General features: G+C 35.7%; 2 protein-coding genes across 2 annotated transcripts; both read left to right on the top strand.

Moving 5' to 3' along the window:
- Positions 1–1,811: 1,811 nt before the first annotated feature.
- On the top strand, positions 1,812–2,493 carry LOC114415900. Its single transcript, XM_028380766.1, has 2 exons — positions 1,812–1,907; positions 1,987–2,493. The coding sequence occupies exons 1-2, from the start codon at positions 1,812–1,814 to the stop codon at positions 2,491–2,493; spliced, it is 603 nt and encodes a 200-aa protein (XP_028236567.1).
- A 1,008-nt stretch (positions 2,494–3,501) lies between these two features.
- LOC114415899 lies at positions 3,502–4,415 on the top strand. The gene is made up of 3 exons (XM_028380765.1): positions 3,502–4,044; positions 4,127–4,182; positions 4,406–4,415. Exons 1-3 carry the CDS (start codon positions 3,502–3,504, stop codon positions 4,413–4,415), a joined length of 609 nt encoding a protein of 202 aa, XP_028236566.1.
- The last annotated feature ends 13,261 nt before the right edge of the window (positions 4,416–17,676 follow it).

Here is a 17,676-nt window from a genome sequence, read left to right as displayed (position 1 = left end):
CTGAATCAGGAGGGAGAGGCCCTAGCGAACTTCTCGAAGTCTAGGTATTGGGGGTAAATACACTCGGTTTGAGTGCTCCTTTAAGTCAATGCTAATCCCACATGGTTGGAGCATTCTCGCAAAACAGAGTGACCCTGACTGGTCTCCTTAAGATTTCACTTAGTGAGAGTGACTTGTCTTACCCATTGTGAGGCATGTCTTATCATGTCTCCTAGGCGCTCAATGAGGTTTTTCACTAAAAATGGTACCACATTATATGTAGACTTGAGTCTAGTATATATGTTGCATAATGTTTGTGTTTGACTTTCATTGAGGTACCAATTGAGGTTTCAGTGTTGTTTTTTGGAGTGTGTGAACTTGAATAAGTATGAATAATGTGTGTGATTTTGTGAAATGAGGTTGTTTATGTAAATTCAACTCTAAGTATTATATGTTTCACATGCTCTAGTGTTTTATTATATACGAATGTGATAACTCATTTCCGGTGTGTGTTAGTGTTTAGGTTGAATGCCATTTTATTCCAGGTGAGCCATCATATGATGAGTTCCATGCTGAAGATGGAGAGGCTTAACCTTTGTCAGGGAAATGTTCTGATAAATGTGACATCAAGGCATGGGATTTTATTTCATATGTTACAATTCCATGAATAGTATAGTTGTTTTATGTTTTCTGCTATTAGTTTGACTTTTTTTCATTCAGAATGGACAACCTTATTTTGAGTCAAGATAATTTTATTATTTATTTGGACAAGTTCTATTATGATTTTAGAAAAATGAATGTGGACAGTTTACCCTTTTTGAAATGCTTTTATTTAAATGTGTTTTAAAACTTTTAATTAATTATGCATTTCTATTCCTTTTATTATTAGTGCATATATGTGTGGGGTAAAGGGTGTCATACTATAAAACATAAATTCAACCAAATCAAACTTATTTTTAACTTAAGCCAACAAAAAAAAACACAACAATAACAAGAGTTTTGCTTGGGGCACCAACAGATTTATTGGTACACCGTACACCCAACAAAATTTTCTAAATGACCATTATACCCCTGGCTTATAAGTATCAGTATCCTTCTTCATTTTGCGTTCGAGCTTTTGCATCCGAGCTTGTTTTTGTTTTCGTTCACCGTCATTCGCACCATGAGAGGTTATTGGCGAGAGTTTGTCGTTCGTTGTTGTGTCGTCTTTGGGGGTCGTGGCGGTGGCTGGTTTGGTCGGCGGAGGTAAGGTTTTATTATTTTATTTCATAAATTGGTAATCTGTAAGTTAAATTAGTTTTACGGATTGGTAATCCGTAAAATTAAATGAACTTACAGACTGAAAATCCGTATTAGAGTGAATTCGTATACTACTTACGGTTTGGTAATCCGTAGGAAGCATACGGATTATCAATCCATAAGAAGTATACGGATACAGATTCCTAATCCGTAGGAAACATATGGATTCCCAATCCGTAAGGTTGATAAATATTGTTCTTAATTTAAATGTTTCTTTTAATTTTTTTTTATTTTTTTTAGTTAGAAAAATTACAATTGATAAGCATAAAACTTTTAAGTAGATATAATCAGAATATTCATTTGATAGTTATAGTTTGTATACTAAGAAAGTAATATTTAAGGTTTAAAATTTTAGAAAGATTTTTTGTTATTCATTTTTATTTTAGTTTAATGTATTACATTAATAACTGTAGTAAAAAATGCAAAAATTATATGAGTATAATTTTTTTGTGGTTAGGGGTTTTTTGTTTGTTATTGAAATTTTGAAATATTTTGTTAAGATGGACGAAGATCAGTGAATGTATGATAGTGTAATGTCCATAGGAGTTTATATGAATGACCAAAATGAAGACGAAGGTGGTGTGAATAAAGAACATGTAGATTGTTCTGATGCGTTCAATACTTCTTCAGTATTAATATGATTTATTGTTATTAAAGTGATTAAATGAACGTTTGTTGAAGACTAAAGGTGTATGAATTGCATTGTAGGTGTTTGCTACCCGTGATGATGTTCTACAATGGGCTCGATCTGTTGCTTATGAAATTGGATTTGTGGCGGTAATTATGAGGTTAGACACAAATAATGGTATTAAAGGAAGAACCTCATTTGTTTTAATTGGTTGTGAAAGGAGTGGTCAGTATAGGGCCAAGAAGAAGGATTTGGTAAGAACATGTACTGGTAGTAGAAAATGTGAGTGTCCATTTAAGCTGCGAGCAAAACCAGTTGTGGGGGGCGAAGGATGGATGGTGAATTTAATCTGTGGGAGTCACAATCATGAATTGGCAAAGTCTTTAGATGGACATCCATATGCTGGTAGACTAACTAAGAATGAGAAGATAATTGTTGCTGATATGACAAAGTCAATGGTCAAATCTAGAAATATTCTTCTAATGTTGAAAGAGCACAATGCCAATAGTTATACAACGATCAAACAAATATACAATGCAAGAAATGCTTACTGTTCTTCCATAAGAGGCAGTAATACTGAAATGTAAAAACTAATGAGACTTCTTGAACGAGATCAATATATTCATTGGCATAGATTAGAGGATGAAGATGTTGTAGTGACATATTTTGGAGTCATCCTGATGCAGTCAAATTAACCAATGTCTGTAATTTAGTATTTTTGATGGACAATACCTATAAAACAAATAGGTACAAATTGTCGTTACTTGATATTGTTGGTGTAACACCAACAAGGATGACATTCTTTGTTGCCTTTGCCTATTTGGAGGGAGAACGTCTGAATAACATTGTTTGGGATCTACAAAGATTTCGTGGTCTTTTTCCTCAAACGTGATGCACTCCTTGGAGTTATTGTTACCAACAGAGATCTAGCATTGATGAATGTAGTGAAAACTATATTCCCTGAGTCTACGAATTTGTTGTGTCGGTTTCACATTGATAAGAATGTGAAGGCAAAGTGTAAAACCCTTGTTGGTCAAAAAAATGCATGGGATTATGTAATGGAAGCTTGGGGGAGTTTAATGGATTGTCTTTCTGAGCAACAGTTTGATGAATGCCTTAAGAAGTTTGAAATTGCTTGCTCACCATGGCCAATGTTTGTTGACTATGTCAACCAAACATGGGTCATTCCTCACAAAAAAAGATTTGTTAAAGCCTAGACAAATAAGGTCATGCACTTAGGAAACACAACAACTAACAGGTATGAAATTTTTAAATATATAAAGTTGTCAGGTTTTATGATTGAATGCATAAAAAAATAATGTGTTTCTTCTATTTGTTGTGTATCTCATATGTAAGGTTGAATCTGCTCATTGGGCATTAAAGAGACTACTACAAAATAGCCTAGAAGACTTATGTAGTGTTTGGGAAGTCATAAACAACATGATCACGCTGCAACACACTCAAATTAAGGCATCTTTTGAGACAAGTACACATGTGGTTGGACGTGTTTAAAGTTACCTTATACAAGAGGTTATCTGAGCCTAAGCTTTTCATACCAAGGGTTATCTGAGCCTTAAGTAAGCATAACCAAAGAAATGGAAATGATTTCCAAGAGATTTGAAGAGCTTGATGTTTATGGCAAAGTTACTTTGAAGAGTAAACTTCGAGAAATTGCTTACCATGATCTAAACTCTATGTGTGCTCCTTCAGAAATGGTGAAAACAAAAGGTGCTCAAAAGAGACCGATGACCAAGCAACAAAGATCTACACAACGTGATCCCTCGTATTGGAAGCATGTTGATGCATTACATTCCGAGCAGAATAGTAATTCGTTAGTGAAACGTAATGCATCATCATCTGAGCAACCATTTGAAAGAAGGACCATGCTGATGTTGGATCAATTTCATCTATGCATTTATGATTCCATTGTAAACATTGTTGATGTGAAAGTTGATGGTAACTGTGGATATCGTGCAGTTGTTGCCCTATTAGGTATGGGTGAAGATTCATGGTCATTGGAGCGCAACCATTTGCTTAAAGAACTTACAAAATGGTCTGATGACTATATAAACTTGGTTGGTGGTATAGACCGATTTGAGGAATTAAAGCGGTCCCTACTTGTTGATGGATTATCCATGGTATAGTATATAACTTTAATGTTACATTTGATTCGATTAAATTTGCATTAACTAAATTCAATTTGTTGACTGTTACATGTAGGTTATCATGGACAAGTGGATGAATATAACTAACATGAGATATGTCATTGCATCAAGGTATAATGTGATCCTTGTCTCTCTTTCACTCCGATAAAGCATGACATTTTTTCCTCTTAAAAGTCAATCACCAACAGATTCTTTTGTGCATCGTGTGATATGTATCGATCATGTGTATGGTAATCATTTTGTTCAGGTAAATGCATGAATCATCCTCTCTATGTAATTATTGTGAAAATATTTGCACCATGGTATTTTAAATGTGTATGTTCTTATGTAACAGGTATTTCTAAGGGACCGTTGTTCGTTACCGCCAGTAGTATTGTTATGGTCTACACATTGTCATCATCAGGCAAAATAGTGGCCCACACCATATATTAGTAGAATGCAATAGTATACACAGTATACAAATTTGTCAAGGTTGAATACAGAATATGTTGATTTAGATGAAGATTAAACATTTACTTACTTGTGTGCTTGTGATCTAAAATGATGATATATGTGTGTTTCATTCAACGTTGACATTTACTTACTTAGTGTCTTTATGTCACATTGAATCCACTAATCACGTTGTTAGTGTTACGTAAATAATTAAGTTGGTTTCACTAATTAGGGTTACTAAATGATAAACATAATAATGTAAATTTGTTATTAATTTAAAATTGAAAATACAACTTAAACAATTAATGTTCTTTAATCATATAAAACCATAAATTATATAAAGCAAGGTAACTAAAATAACTCTTCATGTGTCTTCAATGCACCGCCTTCATCACGACTGCACATATACATTGCAATGCACAGTCACACCTCTAACGATCCGCAGGCAGTCCTCTATGACATTGTATGTCTTTGTGCCTTCAGTGACTATCCTTAGGTTGAGCAACCGCTCCAACCTTTCAGCTATTGCTTGGCAAGCCTCCTACGACATTATTAAAAACAAAAATAAATAATGTTAAGGGTTAATGAATGTTCACATAAATTGAGTAACAATTAGATTTGAAAATATATTTTACCACTACATGTCGAGGCGACTCTACACCAGCATGTGCATCTTCAGCTACTTCATTCATACCCATTGTCTCCACTGGATGCTGAGCAACATATGGTTCAACAAATGTGTCATGCTGCTGCAGGGGGGGCTATCTATGAGGATCCCCAGGCTGTGCCAGACTCATGAAGGGATGAGATATCGAGTAGAACCAATCCATGTAGTCTAGTGAACACTGCCCAGGCGCTACACATATCTAACGAACAGGTGCAATGTATTCGAAAAACTGAATCCATCTATCATCATCAATGTCTTCTATACAAAGAGAAGGAGCAACAAGGTGTGAAGGAATGGTCTGCACATACCTAAACTATTGTACAACCCTCTCTGGTCGGTGTATGACATTTGACGGACCCCATCTGATATGTCCCAAAAATAAAGAAATAACCTCAAACTCTCTGAATGCACGGTGGTCACCATACGGAATCCAACATATAGCATCAGACGATAATCTATCCAACCGTCTATGATACGTCGATACTGGTAATGCCTTCCCAGACTTCCAACGGCAGGCTCATGGTTTCCTCTCATCATAATCCTCAGCAGCAACAACACAACCAACAGAGGCAAAGTTCTCGTAGATCCAACACTGCACATATTTTCCAAATAAGTAAATATATATTTTGAATAAAATTTCAAATGACCTACAAAAGTGTGATATATCCCACAAGCTGTCTGGCCTTGCTTTTTGGCGCATCATTCAAAGTGTTATACATATCCACCAGCGCAACAACTCCCCATGTGTAGCTTCCAGTCTACGTCAAGTCCCTCAATGCATCCAAGAATACCACATGAACGTGTGTGACACTCTTGCTAGCAAAGAGTGTGCAACCAAGAAGATGCAACAAATATGCACGAGCTGCGGGTGTCCACTATGTTGCATCACATTTGCTCCGATATACATCTCGTAGCCAGGAAAGTTGAACATATGCCCCATGGCATTGTACTGTCTCAGCTCGTGTCTCTTCAGCACTTACTTCAAGCAATTCCACTTGCAGCAACATGGCATCATCCACATGAAGAGACTCAAAAGTATGGAAAGTGCTTGTAATAGGCAAATTCAGCAACAACACCACATCATCCCAGGTGATAGTCACCTCTCCTACTGACGAATGGATACTATTGGTTTCCTTATGTCACCTCTCCATGAAAGCAAACATAAGTCCCCAATCACCAGTCTCCAGAGAACATGTGATCAAAAGACTTAATCCTGTGGTAGCCACTGAGCCTTCGATCTCAGGAGCAGGCTTGCCAAACTTCTCAACCTTTCTTCCATGTGAGCATAATTTCAACTTAGGATGTCACTGAAAATGATAATATAAATCATTTTAACAAAAAATAATAGTTACTTACGGAAATAACATTTATTTAAAATTACAAATACCTCTCCATTCCAAACTTTTGCAGCCACATGATAAACATAATCTTGCAACACTGATGTGTTGTGGGGTTCGCCTGGAAAACCCTCAGCATCAGTCGTCACATCAACACCAGTTTCTTCTTCAGGCTGTTCATGGACCTCCTCATCCGCATGATTCATATCGTGAACATCCTCAGCAACAGGTGCAGCTTCCTATTGCCTACGTGCGGATGTTGTGGGCCTCCGCCGCTGGAGAGTATCATCTTCATCACGTCTGACTTCTCTCCCTAGGGCTCTTCCTATAACCATTCCTAAAGTTTGACCCAAAACTCTGGTTCTAACCATGATCTGCACATTAAAGGAGTCATAAAAATTTGTAAGCGTTCGAAAAATACTTCAATCAATCCCAAATTACTAACACAATAAAAACTTTAAATTTTATTGAAAACTTAAAGTAATGACCAAAATAAAAGTACAATTTTGTTTTTCAATTAAATTTTAATGAAAACTTAAAGTAATGAAAACTTACTAGAGATAATTTTTTTATAGTTCCATATCATTACTAAATTGTCAAATATATACTAATAAACATTTGAAATTTATCATATATAACAAATTTATAAAACACTTTTTAAAGTATAAATATAACAAAATTACTAAACTTCTTAATGCAAAATAATAATATTTATGTAATTAAAATAACAAATTTTAATTTACTAATACTTTTTAAAAATAATTAAATCACAATAATACATATATATATATATATATATATATACATTTGTTTTAAAATAAAAAAATTACTTAATTTCTTAAAAAAATCAACTACAAAAAATAAATATATTTAATTAATTAAAATTACACAAAAAAAACAACAACATTTGCTTATTACAAAAGCAAATTTCAAACGAAAATATTATTTAATTATAAAATTTTAAATAATTATAAAATAAATTTTTTTAACTCAAATTGAAAGAAAAATATATATACATATTAGGGATCCGTATAAGGAATAGGGATTCCCAATCCGTATGCTGTATACGGATCCCCCATCGCCTCCAATCCCCCCCCCCCCCACCCTCCGCCATGAATGCGCAGCAAAGTAAATGAAATAAGCCCAACCTACCACAACGGCGACTACGATGGCAACAACACAGTAGCACGAGCGACAGTGGCGCGACAAAAACTCAAACGACAATGACGAAGCGCGGAGGAGAAGAGAATGCAAAGGGACACAACCTCGTTACTGTAATGGCGGGGGGATTTTTTGAATGCTTTTAAAAAAGGGATGAAGGGAATTTTTGCCACTTCACCAAAGATGTTGGGTGTACCAGCAGTTGGGTTGGTGCCCAAAGAAATGCCCAATAAAAAATTCATGTCTAGAACAAGTTCCAAGCCCAAACCCAAAAATCTCAAATCTGTCAGTGATAGCATCGATCCAAATCTCGTCGATGGCTACATTGATCCAAACTTTGTGAAAATCGTCAAGTGAATATAGATCTTGCCAAATGATGTGTGCAACCATAATTTCCATCAACTTCCATGTCGCAACTGCAAAAGGGAGAAGAGAGGTGGTTCGGGGGAGTTTAGTTTTTGACTAGGGAGGAGATTGTTGGGTATCAAAGTAATAAAATAATAACTCAACTAAAATAAAATATGAGGAAAGAGCATAAAAATCACAATGGACAAGAAAAATAATTTTATTAAGTGGAAGAAATTACAAAAACTATCAAGAGAACCTAACCTTGTGTTTGGATCAGGAATTTCAGGGAATTTGAATTGCTTTAATTTTAATTTCCTTCATTTTTCAAATTCTTTGTTTGGATAAATCAATTCAAATTTCTTCAATTTTAAATTCTTTGTTTAAATGGCAATTCAATTTTCTCCATATGAAAATTTTCAATTTTATATTTTAAATAGATGAAATTTCAATATTAAACTTTATAGGAAAAAAAACGATATAATTTTAAAATATTAATTAAAAAATATTTTTCAATTTTTAATAATTTAAAAATACAAAATATTGATAATTTTAACTAGGGTTGTTTTGTGTAACCACAACTAGTGATGTTTTTCAATCGACATCAACCAAGGCTATTTTTCGATTGACATAAAATAGGATTTATTTTGTCAAAGTATGCCGGGAATATTTGTCAGCTGACGCCAGTCGGAACTATTTTTCGGCTAGTGTTGGTTGAGTTTATTTTCCTACCGATGTTGGCTAGATTTTTTTTACCAACATCGCCTAGGGTTTATTTGGTTGACACCGACTAAGGCTTTTTCAAACAACATTGACCAAGGCTATTTTTAGCCAATGTCGGCTTGGGATTTTTTGGTCGATAAATAGCCCATACTAACCAACATCGGCCTTAAAACCCCTAGCAGACATTGACAAAAAAACTCTACCCAACATCGGCTAAAAAATAGCTTGGTCGATGTCGACCAATAGAACCTACCCGACCTCGGCTAAAAAACATCATTGGTCAACGTTGGCCGAAAAATCCCTAGTCTAAATTGGATAAAAAAAATAGCTCTAATCAATGTCGGAACAAAAACTCTAGCCAACATCGGCTATAAAATAGCCTTGGCTGATGTTGACTAAAAAATAGCTCTGACTGATGTCGATCGAAAAAACTCTATTGGATGTCGACTGAAAGAACCTAGTCGATGTCGACTAAAAATAGTCATGTCTAATGTCGGTCAAAAATACCTAGTTGGTGTTAGCAGGAAAAACCCTAGCCAGCATCAACCAAAAAACCCTAGCTAATGTGGTTAAGAAATAGCTCTGGTTGATGTTAGTAGAAAATCCTAGTCGATGTTAGCAAAAAAAATCCTAATCGACGTCAGCTAAGAAAATTTTGTTGACATAAACCAAAACACCCTACCTAACATCAGCTGAAAAATAACCCTAGCCGATGTTGGCTAAAAAATAGCTTTGATTGGAAAAACCTAGCTGACGTCAGTTGAAAAACCCTAGCAAGTGTCTACTCAAAAGTTAGCCATGAACGATGTCAGTAGAAAAAATCTAGCTGATGTCGGCCAATCATTGGTCAACATCAACTGAAAAAACATGGACAACAACGGCCAAAAAATATCCTTGGCCGATGTTAGCAAAAAATTCCCATGACTGATGTCAGTGGGAAAATAACCCTAACCAACATTATCTAAAAAAAATCTTAGCCGATATCGGCAAAAAAATAGCTTCGGTTGACATCATACAAAAAATTATGACTAAAAAAACCTCGTCTAACGTCAGTGAAAAACAACTTATGCTGATGTCGACCATAAAAAATTTGGTCACCTGTAGTTGCAAGTGTTGAGCAAGAAAGAGTCGCGAACAAGAACGTGAGTTAGAGTGAGCATCTGCAAAAAAAAAAATTCAAATTCTTTATTTTTTGAGAGAATTTAAAATCTCACTGTTTTAGTCAATCAAAATAATTCATAAAAATACCAAAAATTAAATATTCTTTCAAATATTCTATCCAAACAAGCTATTTTATCATGAATCCTTTTAAATTCCTTGAAAAAATGAATTCCCCTACTGAATTGCTCTATCCAAACACACTAAACTAATTTCTCTTTTAATTTTGTAAATAAAGGAAGAAGAGAAGGATTTTTGGGATGAACAAAAGGGACTGCCAAGGCCTTCATATATAGGCTAGGAAAGCAGCTTAAAAGCCTAAACCCACCAATGTGGGGTGAGAGAGGAGATTTGGGGTTAGAGAGGAGGAAGAAGAATGATGTGATATAAAACTTGTGCATGGAGGGGCGGTGGCAACGATAGACGTAGTCAAGATGGGTGGCGAGGAGGAGGGCATTTGATGTCAATATAAAGGAGATGGAGAAGGAAGGGTGGTGGATGTTGTTGGGTTTGTATCTAGACGGTTAATTTAAGCAAGAGAAAAATAATCTCTAGCAGCTAAAAGGTGTTAGAAAATGAACCACATTAAAAAAAAATAGCATGTGGTGGTCCGAGAGGATGTTACAATATCATTTTAATGACATGCTCTAACAGCTTAGACAAAAAGTTACTAAAAGTTATAAAAGAAGAAAACTTTAAGGACTTTGATTGATCAAATATTTATTTAAGAACTAAAACCAAAAATATTTATGAGAAGAGAGGAGAGACATTCCAAGAAAAATATTTAGGCTATTTTTGAAAAAGAAAAAAAAAACTATCTGAAAATGATAGCTTATTAAATTATAATTGTTTGATAAAATTAATTGTTGAAGCTTAAAAGTGAAAAATAACATAAAAATAATTAAATCATTATTTATTTAAAAATAATAATTAGAAAATTTAATAAATATATTAAGGATAAAAAAAGAAAATATAAACATTTGAAAGCTTAAAAATAACGTTTTAAAAAACGTTACTTCAAATAACATTACAAAAAATGATAAAAGCTATAAAAAGTTACTAAAAAAATTTGTTTAGCGAACAATCGAACAAACTTCAACTAGTAAAATTAAAACTAAGTAGAAGTTAATTGAAATGTTTTATCGAAAATAAAATTAGTGAATTTCTTTTTGGACATAAATATTTAGTTATTCTTAACAGCATGATATTATTTATTTAATAATTATTAACTTTTAATTTTTTTTATATATTATTAGTGAATTAAAGTATTGTTTGAATGTTTACAGTTAAGACTTTACCGCTTTAAACTTAGGTTGGTACTTTAGAAATAAAAAACAGCAACGAATCATGTCGATTCTATTAAAAAAAATTGGTGTAGACTCTAACGTCATTTAATTATGGCAACTGACGAAGCTAAATAGTTGTTAAAATTAAAGAATTCTAAACCAGAAATGTTGCCCTTATTTTTTCTTTAAGGAAATATAACCCTTGTTAAGAGGGGGAAATATTGAAAAATATACATATAAAAACTCGTTAAATTAGATAGGTTGGAGCATCTCGATCTGATTAAACATTTGATATAGACTCTAACATTATTTGATTACGGACATTGGCCGATTTTATACCACAAGAGAACGTATTTGCTTTCCACTCATTTATTAACATTATTTAAAATAAAATTACATGTCAAATAATATTGTTTGTAAACCAATATGAGTTAGAGAATTTTTTTGGAAATATAAAGCAGCAAGTGACTTATATTTGCGGGTTATTTTTTTTTTAAAAAAAAGTCATCGGGCATATCAATTTTGAAGCATTCTTGCAGTTCATTTGCAAAGCATAATCCAATTTCCACAAATATTAACAAAACAGGTGTGTCAACATCATGATCTGCTTGCTATTCAAATTTTTTAGCGGCTTCCTCGTACTTTATGAGAGAAATATAAAGGACTGATAATGTGAATCCATCACGTTATGAAAGTATGTTTCTTCTGTGCTGCTGCATTGGCCAATCAGATAACTAACACAAAGTAAATTGAGATTAAGAGACATGTCATATTAATCAAAGCATCAATGTCGTGAGGGCACTGACGCTGATTGTTATGAATTTTAGCCCTAGGTTTCGAGGACTAGGTTCCTCCTACGGAAACGAAAGAAGGGAAAGGAGTTTTGTATTATTCATGTCTCATTCATTACAAAAGGCAGCTATATATAAGCACTCTTGGTGCTGCTGCACGATATCACTAAGCATAATAGCAGAAAACAAAAGCAAAAACGTCGATAACGGAAATGGAATGCATTCGTGTTGTGCTTCCCAACAAGGGAACATGTATGTCGACAGCATATTCTACTTAGCCACTAAATGGCTGCCAGCTCAGCTATACCTAACTACCTTCTGTTAAATGAAATCAGCAAGGTGTCGTGGCGGGATTATCTTTCGTCTTGGTCTCGGGTTGTTATTTTTCGTGAGTGGTATGGTGCACAACTGGTCCTTCTCCTTCCTGCTAACATTTCCTCCTTCATCGAAAAACACTTTGTCCTCTAGGTGATACTCTACCTTCAAGGTCTCCGATTCTTCCCAACTTGTTTCTTTTGGTGGTAATCCTGTCCATTGGACCAACACAAATAACCTAGGAATATAGATGAACTAGAGTCTCAACGAGTGTTAAGTATCATAAGTGGGGTGATCACGGTCTGATTATCTTTCACCATGGGTGGCAGCTCCACCAAGGGCTCATGAAGGGTTGAAGAAGACTGAAAAGGCTCGAAAAGAAAGCAATGGAACACGGGGTGAATGCGACAACCTTTTGGTAATTTTACCCGATAAGCCACCATGTCAATCTTTTGGAGAATCTGGAAGGGTCCATAGAAGAGCTTAGCTAGCATAGAGAAGGGTTCTCCCGTAGCCGAAACTTGATGGCGCGGTTGCAATTTAATCAAAAGCCAATCTCCCACTTCAAAAATATTGTCCTTGCGATGAGCATCCGCAATCTGTTTCATGGACTCCTGCGCTTTCAATAGCTTCTTGCGCAAGCTAATAAACACAGCCTCATGATTTGTCATAAAATCGTCTCCAACCTCAACCTGTGATGTCCCCGCGATGTACTGAGGAATGCTTGGTGGCTTCTTTCTGAAAGTGATTTCATATGGTGGCAGGTCAGTGCTTGAATGTTGTGATATGTTATACAACCATTTAGCCCAAAGCAGGAACCTTCCCCAAGATGATGATAGTTGATGCACGAACGCTCGAAGGTATTGTTCCACGACGCGATTGGCCACCTTTGTTTGGCCGTCGGTCTGAGGATGATATGCAGAACTCATCCGCAGTGTTGTCCCACTCATCTTAAACAATTCTTGCCAGAACCGACTGATAAACAAAGGATCACGGTCTGAGACCAAGCTACGAGGCATCCCGTGCAACTTTCCAACCATCTCCATGAATAGGAGTGCTACGGAACGAGCTATGTAATGTGGCTGAAGCATTCCTAGATGAATACCTTTAGAGAAGCAATCTACTACCAACAAGAAGGAAGTGTGGCCACAGTACGCTGGAAGACCAACAATGAAGTCAAGGGAGAGGTCCTCCTATGGTCGTGATGGAACCGGTAATGGACACAACAATCTTGGCGATTTACGGGTATCATACATTGTATGGTTGCAGTCCCGACAAGCACCCACAAAAATACGAACATCCTCTTGGATTCCTGCCCAAACGAAGTTCTCCTTAACTCGAGCCAAATTTTTCGCAATCCCTATATGGCCCCCCATAGGTGAAGAGTGAAATTCAATGAGCAAGGTTGGAATGAACTTAAGACCCCTTGGTAACCAAATGTCTCCCTTCTGCAAAATCAAGTCGTGCACCACACTACAATCTGAGTGCTCACTAGTTTGTGTCTGTATTGTCTGCTTGAAGTTGATAAACTCAGGATGTAGTGCTAATTCCTTTTTGAGTTACTTCAAGAAGGTAAAATTTGGCAGGGACAAAACGAATAAGTCTCCTATTAAGGCTTTTAGCACTCGAGAAAGAGCATTTACCGCAGCATTAACCTTGCCTAGACGATACTGAATGGAGTAATTGTAGCCGATAAGCCTAGCTAAATACATTTTCTGCTCCGGCGTCTGGATTACTTGGGTCATTAGTTCCTGGAGACTACAATGATCAGTGAAGATGGTGAAATGGTGACCCAATAGATATTGCCGCATTTTTTCACAGCAATGGTGATAGCGGCTAATTCACGGATGTACATGAAGGAATAAAGGAGTTTGGGAAAGAAGGGTTTGCTGAAGAAGGCATTTGGGTGCCCTTCCTGCCAAAGGAAAGCTCATATGCCTACTGTCGACATGTCTATTTCAACTACGAAGGGTAAAGTAAAGTCAGACAATCTTAATATTGGGGCTTGGCTCATCACATTCATTAAAGCATTAAACACACGTTGGGCATCCTTAGACCAATTAAAGTGACCCTTTGCCAGGATTTGGGTTAGAGGAGCAACATTGGACGCATAGCCCTTGATGAAGCAATAATCGAATTCGGATAACCCGAGGAAACCGTGCAAAGCTTTGACTGATCAAGGAATGGGACACTGTTGCACTGCTTGAACCTTCTCCTGTAGTGTTTCCACCCCCTCTCTTGACACCAAATGGCCCAAATATTCCACCCAAGTCTGAGCAAAAACACACTTAGACAGCTTCAAGAAGAACTGTGCATCCTATAGTATCTTGAAAGTTGTTTCCAGGTGTAACAAGTGATCATCAAATGATCTGCTATAGAGCAATATGTCATCAAAGAAGACTATGATGAACTTACGAAGGTAAGTTTGAAACACGTTGTTCATGGTAGCTTGGAAGGAAGGTGGCGCATTACACAATCCAAAAGGCATGACCCGGAATTCATAGTGGCCATGGTGAGTCCTAAACACCATTTTGCTCACATCTTTCTCCCTCATTAGTATTTGATGATAGCCTTGCAACACATCTAACTTCGAGAAATAACAAGCGCCTCCCAACTCATCAATTGTTGGTATGGGAAACCTATCCTTAACAGTAATGGCATTAAGTCCCCGATAATCCATGTAGAATCACCACGAGTCATCGTGCTTCTTAACCAATAAGACAGATGATGAGAATCGACTTGTAGTTGGACAAATGATGTCATTCTACAACATAGATTCCACTAGGGTCTCAATTTCTTGTTTCTGGAAATGTGGATAGTGATAGGGACACACGTTGACTGGTTCAGAGTTTGGTAGAAAGTGAATGGCATGATTGGTCTCGTAGGGCGGAGGTAATGATGTCGAGGTGTGGAACATGGTCGCATATTTGGTGGTTAACGCATATCCGCCACCATCAAGGCTTTAGCGATGTCGTAGCTCTACCTCTATTGCAGCTCCGCCTCCATCAAGACTTCGTCTGTCTCATATCCATTGCCATCACGACTTCATCTTTGTCTTGGATCCACCTTCGTCACGGATTTGCCATCATTGTTGCTTTGTCTCCGTTGTAGATTCACCACCATGTTCTTCCTCAATCTCTTACCCATTCAATTTTTTTTACTCCCAGATCTGAATTTATTTTTTCCTCTTTATTTAAATTTGGAACTGGATTTTTTTCTGGGCATAAATTAAAAGATTATTGATGTGCCATATTCATTTTATTTTTTTGTTTAATGATTTGGAACAAGATTTAATGATATGTAACTAAAATTTCTGAGTGTAAAGGATTCACGAGGCAAAGATGGAGTAGGGTTAAGAGGGGGAAAGATGGAGAAGAAGCAGAAAAGAGGGGGAAATTTTGTCACCTCCAGCATAGACACAGTGGAGAGAGAGGTTGTGAAAGGTTGTAAAAGGAATTTGGTGTGTTGGATGTAGGATAAAATTTTGCATTCTAAATCAATCCAAAGGCTGTAAATAATGATCCATGATAGACTACTTACTAGTCTGCGCTATACACCGTCCCAAATATGATTTAATTTATTACATTTGAATTCTGGCAGCTCAATCAACTTAAAAATTGTAACACCCCATTTTTTTATTTAAAAATTAATAGAATTTTTAGAAATTACATAAATGAGAGAAAATAGTTTTTGTTAATTAAAATAAGGATTTTATAGTATTAGAAAATAAATAGAGTAAAATGATATTTTAAAAAATAAAGAGATATTTTAATTGGTTATTTATTTAATGAAATAGTAAAATAGAGTTCATTTTTATAAAATAATAAAATAAAGAAAATTGAGTAAATAATAAGTTCAAAATATCATAACTATAAATAGAGACATATTAAGTTAATGTTTACATTTACAATATGTATCTAAGCTTTCTCTTTCTCCCAAGTTTGTTTTCCCTTATTCCTTTTTCAAAACCTTCTTTTTTTCCCGCACACACTCAAATATATCATTGTAAAACTACAATTGCAGACTTGTTAACCGTTGGATCGTCCGAAAATTTGAACACCACCTTTGGAACTCATTTTCGCACATGCCCATCGTTTGAATTTTCAAAATATTTGTTGTAGAGAGAGAAATGTCCCTCACATAGAGACAGTGAAATTAAGACTTTAATTCTTTCTCCTTCTCTCTAACGTTTGGAAACTCTAGCTGAACAACCAATGGAAAAGCTTGAGAAATCTTAAGGAACCGTTAGGGACACCACTATCAATGTCGAACTACACACATGAGTTCGCTTAGAGGGATGAGTTTACCTTAGGGAACTGCTTAGAGGGATGAGTTTATCGCAATTGGGATTAAAGTGAACATGTGTAGGAATCCTTAGTGGATCAAGTTGGGGTTAATTTTGGTGTATTTTTATGTGTTTTAATTTTTCATGTAAAATGATAACTACGAATTGCTCATGTTTGATGGATCAATTGATTCGAATCGGATGGTTTAATTGAGTGTTTGGTTTTGAATGTTAGAAACCTATAAATTTGGGAATTCCTGATTCTTGTATGTTTTCTTGAAATTGATTGAGGGGTTTTGTTCCCCATGATGTGATCACATGTTTTGTGCTATTTATCGAATGAATAAATGAATGATTATATGCCTTAAATGTTGGAAGATATAATGTGTTAGTGAGAAGGTGTGATGAGACATATGTTGTGAACAAGTGTGGGATATAGTTGTGTGTATTGCATAGTTCATAGGTAAAGTCTGTGTTTGTGCCATAAATATATTAATATTGTGTGATGTGTATATGATTCATGAGGTGTGATAACATGTTTCTTTGAGATTATAACTTGTAATTGAGATTGGGTGTATGTTATAAGTTGGGTATGTGTTAAATTGTGAGATCACACGTGTATTGAGATGTTGTGTTCATTGAGTTGTGAGCTATGAACTGTATCATCACATGACTATAAGATCCTTTGATGGCGACGAGTTAATGTGCGACAAGTATTTTGATGGGATCCACTATGGGAACCCAATGAGTTGAATCACTTTGAGGCATGACGAGTTAAAATTATATTAAGAACAATTGAGGAGTCGTGTGTTTTGTATAGTTCATAAATAGAGTTTGCGTGTTAAAATGTTTTCTAAGTTGGACCTGAATCAGGAGGGAGAGGCCCTGACAGACTCTTTGGAGTCTAGGCCTTGGGGGTAAATACATCCAGTTTGAGTGCTGCTTTAAGCATGTGTCGATCCCACATGGTTACAGCATTCTCGCAAAACAGCGTGGCCCTAACTGGTCTCCTTATGATTTTACCTAGTGAAAGTGACCTGACTTACTAGTGTGTGGTCTGTCTTGTAATGTACTCCTAGAAGCCCGACGAGATTTTTCACCGACA

Source organism: Glycine soja, chromosome 6, assembly GCF_004193775.1.
Source record: "Glycine soja cultivar W05 chromosome 6, ASM419377v2, whole genome shotgun sequence".
Taxonomy (NCBI): Eukaryota; Viridiplantae; Streptophyta; class Magnoliopsida; order Fabales; family Fabaceae; genus Glycine; species Glycine soja.
This window is presented reverse-complemented; position numbering and strand designations above follow the sequence as displayed.

What these genes read in the sequence shown, in the direction of transcription:
- LOC114415900 (XM_028380766.1), top strand. Translation starts at nt 1,812, where the DNA reads ATGTCCATAGGAGTTTATATGAATGACCAAAATGAAGACGAAGGTGGT. An exon ending in ATGCGTTCAATACTTCTTCA is followed by an intron (nt 1,908 to 1,986) that starts GTATTAATATGA and finishes ATTGCATTGTAG; the next exon opens with GTGTTTGCTACCCGTGATGA.
- LOC114415899 (XM_028380765.1), top strand. Translation starts at nt 3,502, where the DNA reads ATGGAAATGATTTCCAAGAGATTTGAAGAGCTTGATGTTTATGGCAAA. An exon ending in TTGTTGATGGATTATCCATG is followed by an intron (nt 4,045 to 4,126) that starts GTATAGTATATA and finishes TGTTACATGTAG; the next exon opens with GTTATCATGGACAAGTGGAT.